This window comes from Benincasa hispida, chromosome 5 (assembly GCF_027475165.1).
Source record: "Benincasa hispida cultivar pf3 chromosome 5, pf3_genome.v1.1, whole genome shotgun sequence".
Classification (NCBI taxonomy): domain Eukaryota; kingdom Viridiplantae; phylum Streptophyta; class Magnoliopsida; order Cucurbitales; family Cucurbitaceae; genus Benincasa; species Benincasa hispida.
Genome location: NC_143482.1, coordinates 51,804,671 through 51,810,431, shown reverse-complemented (window position 1 = coordinate 51,810,431; position 5,761 = coordinate 51,804,671). Strand labels below are relative to the sequence as shown.

The following is a 5,761-nucleotide window of genomic DNA, read 5'->3' as shown; positions in this document are numbered from 1 at the left end:
TTGTTTTTATTTTTAGAATTTAGGCAGACATTCAATTTTTTTTTTAAAAAAAACCTGAACGTTATAATTTTAAAAAATTGAGAAGAAACAAATAGAAATTTCAACAAATATAAAACTAAAAACAAAAGTGCTACCTAAACACCTAAAAATAATTATGAAATTCTTGGAACTAAATTCGATTTATAAATTTTTTCTCTCTCTCTTTTCTGTTGGAACAGTTTGGTTTTAACTTCCTAACTGGCCCACATCACCGATTCAACATCATGGGCGACCTTTTTCCTCCATTTTCACCACCCCAATAATTATTTCTAATAAATAATAACAATAATAATAATAAATTTTATATATTTTTAAATTATCAACTTCTCCCTTTCTTAAAACCCCCTCTCCCAAACTCTCATCTCTCTCCCCCCTCCCTCTATTATTTTCATGGAGAAGAACAACGCCACCGCTGAAGGCTCTGATTCCCCGCCGGAAAATTCCTCCACCTCCTCCTCCGCCGCCGCCGCCGCCGGAGCCGAAGAGCAAGAAGAGAGCGGTTGGACTGATTACTTGGAGGATTATTTCTCGTCGGAAAGCAGTTATTTGTGTTCAAGTATTGGTAGTTGTTCAAATTGGGATCATAATATTTCAAATCCCAATTATGATATTAACAAAACCAATCATATTGGGAAAATGATTTTTGATGTTCCAAACAAACTAACTTTCAAGAAAACAAGAACTCAGAAGATTTTTGAAGATGATTCCTTACAAGATACGGCTACTTCTCCTATTCATAGTCCAAAAGTTAGCACATTATTTTTACTTTTCCTTTTTACCCCTTTTTTTTAACTTTTATTTTGAAAATATTGAAAATATCTCTCTTTTAGGTTGCTGATTTGAAAGTCAAAACATCCCATGAAAATCCGAGGTTTGATGTGATCACTAATTTGACGGTATGCTTTCTTCTTTCTTCTCTTTTATCTTATCGTCAAGAAAGTAGACTCATAGTCTTAATACTGGTTTGAAAGTGACTTTCAAATAGTTAAAATCATTTTTGTAGCACTAAAAAAATGCCTGGAAGTACGTCTTCAAAGAAAAAAATTTAAGTGCACTTGAGAAGCACCCATCCTCTATACATTCCAAGCTACACCCAATGAAATATAATCACATGGCGATTTGATTTTATTAAAAAATATTCTTTTAAAATATTTTTTTTATTTGTGTGGTAAAAAGGAAGGGAGCATTGTAGTTAGATGTAGTCTAAGTTGTACTTAATCACTGCTTCATCTTTAATCACTTAAAATTAATTGAATATTTAGCTTTACACTTTTAAATGTAATTTTCTTTCATTAAAATTGATTTTGAATTATTAAAAGCATATTATGTAATAATTTTAGCGGTTGGATGAAGCACAAAAAATTCAAATTATGGGGTTTTTCTTTTTGTCTTTTTGAAACCCAATTGATGATTGTGTAGGGAAGCGAAAGGCAATTGGGGAAATATTATTCAGACAAAGAAAATGGTGTGTATTCATCTGAAAAAAAAGGGTTGTGTTTGTTTCCTTTGTCCATGCTTCTTAATTACCATAATTGAGATGTAATTTAAGCATAATAATCACTAAAATCTCTATGTAATTCTCAGCTCTCAAACTAATTACCATTATTATATATAATCCATTATTATTGTTTATTTTCCTCTCTCTTTGTGCTTGTTTTAGATTATTCCTCGAACAAGAAGACTTTCTCTCTTGACCAACCACCACCACTCAAAAGTTTTAATAGCTATATTTTTATTTTTTCTTTTTTTTTTTTTTAAAAAAAAATCTTAATTATCCAATTAGGAAAAAAAATGGTGGGTCAGTGAGAGATATTCTTTTTCACGAGTTAGAAAATGGGTCTTTTTCTTTAATTAATCGATTGCTTTAACTTAAACCCTAATTAATTATCCAAGATTATCTTTTAAGTTATTTGAGTGTGTGAAAATCAACCCCATGCAAACATGGGTTTTCTTTGTTATTTTCGTGGATTTATTTTAGTTTATAAAAGACTTGAATGTCAAGTGATCTCATGAACTTTTATTATTATTATTACATGTGAACTTGGAAGCAAATTTTCAAAACTTATCATGTGTGTCTAATAAATACAAAATATCAATCATTCTTCGAGAAATCTAATTTGATATGATCTATTAATTAAAATTATAAAGGAAAAATGAAACATTCAATCAATGTTTTAGATAGGAACATGTATATAAGTTTGTGTCACATCGCTCAATCAAATAACATTAATGAATGCCATCTTTGTTTTATTGTTAGAACATCACATCCAGGGAAAAAAATGATCAGTCAAATAATTTAGAGAAGATATTGATTTATACCCTTAAAGCGACTTAAATCTTACATGTTTTCTTAAGTATATCAGTTTACAATCCTCCATTACGTTTTATTTGAGAAAAACCTCGCGTGAAAGCTTATAATTGTATCGATTAAACCCCTAAACTCTCATCAATGAATCAATTTATACTTTCTTAGTAAAAATTTCCTTTAAGAATCATCAATTCTTGTAAAATTGACATTTGAAGAAGTCTACACATCTTTGAAAATTATTGCATATATGATTATCAAAACTTATCACAATGAAGGGCCTAAATTGATTGGCTTATAAAAATTTAGGAGTTTAATTGTCTTAAATTATAAGTCTACACGATATTGATCGAGCAAAATTTGGAATAGTATGTAAATTGATACATTTACAAAAGTTCATGATTTAAATTGATACAACTATTAGTTCAAGGGTTTTAAGGTGGGTTTGGTTTAACTTTTAAAGTATTTGATTTTAAAAATAAGTCATTTTGAAAAAAGAATTAAATTATTTTGACAACCACTTAAAATAGCTTTTGAAGCATTTCTAAATGTACTTTAAATAATTTTCACAAAAATAATTTAAATAAAAATGACTTTTCTAAAATAACATATTTTGTATGGTGATAAACTTGCTCGTAAAACTTTGGCTTGTAACGACATGCCATAATTCAAAAGTTGTTGAAAAGGTAAAATGTTTGGTTTCAAAATAGTATGTTTGAACCCAAAAGAAAATTGTACTAAGGAGAGACGAAAGAAGAAGAAAAAGGCACAAAGTTTTGTTTGTTTTCACATGGAAAAAGGTTTAAAACCTTGTTTGATGGATAAATGAATGGGTTGGTTGAGATTCCACATATTCTTCTTTGGCTTTTTTTTCTCTTCACTAAAATTAATGGTCACAATATATAATAAAAAGTTTCTTTTGGGTTTCCTTCATGCATCACCCAAAATTGGGTCCCACATGTCATGATTGGACCAATTAGAGACCGACAATTTTTCGAACCACCCGAAAATATTTATTTTATATATATATATATATATATAACCATAATGTCTCGTTAGATAAATATTTGGTCTTTAAAAATATTAAACTTATAAATATTACTTTTCATTTATACTTTGTTCTTTTACCTATTTTGTTGGAGATATTTTCAATAGACTAAATTATTGAAAACATTTTTGAATTTTATAATAGTACCTCTCAATTTTCAACTTTGCAATAGTCCTTAAATATTCAAAAAGACTTAAAACGTTCTCGTACTGTTTATAGACGAAAATTATTATCTCTACCACTATAAATTATACCTGTTTTTAATAATATTTTTATACCTTCAAAGATATTTACCTTTAATCTTTGGAAGAATGTTTAAAAAAAAATGTCATCACCATTTTTTTACCGCATATTATTTACCATTAGTATATGAGCTTTTTTGAAAAGTTGGAAGTGTATTATTATTCCAACATTTGAAGGCTCAAAAGGATTATGGTTTAATTTCCAATGTACAAAAAATCAATATACACATAAATACATAAATATAAAGAATTAATGTTTAAAGGAAATATAGAATATATAAACATGGATGTATTGAGTTAAATTTTAATTAAATATATAAAAGGAAAGGGGCAGTGGTTTAAATAAACAAATCAGAAGGGGCTCCAAAATGAGACCCCTCCATGTGCAAATTACAGATGGCTGAGGACATTCAGCTAATTAATGGAAATTTGTACATCAGTTTAATTCTCTTCTGCTTCACTCACTATATCTATGTCACCCCTTCTACACATTTTTAGATGTGTAGGTAATCTTTCTCCAAAAAGGAAAATATATATATATAAATATATGTAAAACAAACACATGTATTTAACCTTTAATCCTAAGTTATTGTCTGTTGGATCAAACAGTGAGGTATGTAATAAAATCTTTGTCCTAACAGCTCTTATTCATAGTACATTGTGATTCCATGTTTTAATATTTTGTCAATATTTGCCCCACTTATTCACGTGGTAAAATAATTTTTTTTTTTTTTTTAAAATAATAGATATAGTACTTCTAGTTCTATCTACCTATAGGGTGTAGACTTCAACCTCCCTCTCTTCTTTCTCTTGTAACCTAATATTTGAAAAAAAGAAAAGGTTGAATTATTACAAACTCCCTAAATTTTGAGAGTTGTGTATACATAACGCCACAGTATTTAATGACTATTTCTTACATACATTGTTACTTGACAATATCATTCTTACTTATCTTATATAGTTTATGAGAGTGAATACTCTAACCATAAACAAAGAGTCATTCGGCATGTTCTTTCTTCACTCATATATATAATTTTAAGAAAATTTAGTGAAGGTCGTCACCCAGTATAAGATTGTCCAAGCCAAGCATATTTAATTTTTGGAGTTTATACGTGGTTGAGTCACTAAAAGGAAAATGCAATTTTTTAAGGAATAATTAGTTGCAGCCTAGACTACTCCTAATCACATGTTCCTCTTTTCCTTTCACTCTAAAAACAAAATGAAATTATCAATTTTTTTATTTTAAAATAATTGTCACATGACATATTATTATTGGGTGCTGCTTGAGCCGCACAAAATGTGAGTTGCATCCAGGTTTTTTTTTTCTTCTTATAGATAGTATCTATAAATTCTTTTTAAACATTTTTAACTCTACTTTCATGTCTTTTCTGACAGAATGTAGTCTTGATTTATTCATGTACTCCTCTACTATTAATGCATTACAAAAAGTTTGTTTGAATTGAGAATGTAATTAACAATCTTTCTAGTTTAAACTTGTTTTTTTTTTCTTTTAAGTTTGTATTATACAACGAACCAAATTAATATTTCTTAATAAAAAATATTCTCCAAAAATTAAAAACAAGGTTATACAACTTACAAATTATGTTCAATTAAGCTCATTCTTAGTCAAATATTGTATTTTTTTAAAATTTATTAAGAACAATATATACATTTGGATAAACTTATTAAGAAAATTTTGAGGGAGACGTCGGGCCAAAACAATACACTCAAGATAAAGATAATAAAGTAAAAAGACAACAAATTTTGAACTTTTGGTCACATAATCTATTGTTTTTCTAATAAATTTAAATAAATAAACCGTTAATCCAATATATTTATATTTCTGTTTCTTAATAATTTTATTTCAATTGTCCAAACATTGGCTTAGCTTCACAAGTAAAGTCTCCTAATTACTGTGAGAGCTTAAGCAGAATGGCAAAATTCTATTTTAGGAAACTAATAAAATCAAAGAGAAAATCAATAATGCATTATCTTTTTGAAAATTATGTCACATCAATTAATTTCATAAAAATAAAGAATCGATCGGTTGGAGTATAAAACAAAATTAAAGTAACAAAACGGTAGCTATATGGTCAGGATTGGTTAGTTAAGCTGTAGTATATATAA

At 27.8% G+C, this 5,761-nt stretch overlaps 1 protein-coding gene across 1 annotated transcript; it reads left to right on the top strand.

The window, feature by feature from the left end:
• Positions 1-289: 289 nt before the first annotated feature.
• Positions 290-1,671, top strand: LOC120078636 (vascular-related unknown protein 1-like). The gene is made up of 3 exons (XM_039032924.2): positions 290-786; positions 870-935; positions 1,459-1,671. Exons 1-3 carry the CDS (start codon positions 430-432, stop codon positions 1,573-1,575), a joined length of 540 nt encoding a protein of 179 aa, XP_038888852.1. The 5' UTR covers positions 290-429; the 3' UTR covers positions 1,576-1,671.
• The last annotated feature ends 4,090 nt before the right edge of the window (positions 1,672-5,761 follow it).

Excerpts from the sequence above, each read along its gene's own strand:
- LOC120078636 (XM_039032924.2), top strand. The coding sequence starts at position 430 with ATGGAGAAGAACAACGCCACCGCTGAAGGCTCTGATTCCCCGCCGGAA. Across the intron at positions 787-869 it reads CTCCTATTCATAGTCCAAAA|GTTGCTGATTTGAAAGTCAA; the intron begins GTTAGCACATTA and ends TCTCTCTTTTAG. Across the intron at positions 936-1,458 it reads ATGTGATCACTAATTTGACG|GGAAGCGAAAGGCAATTGGG; the intron begins GTATGCTTTCTT and ends ATGATTGTGTAG.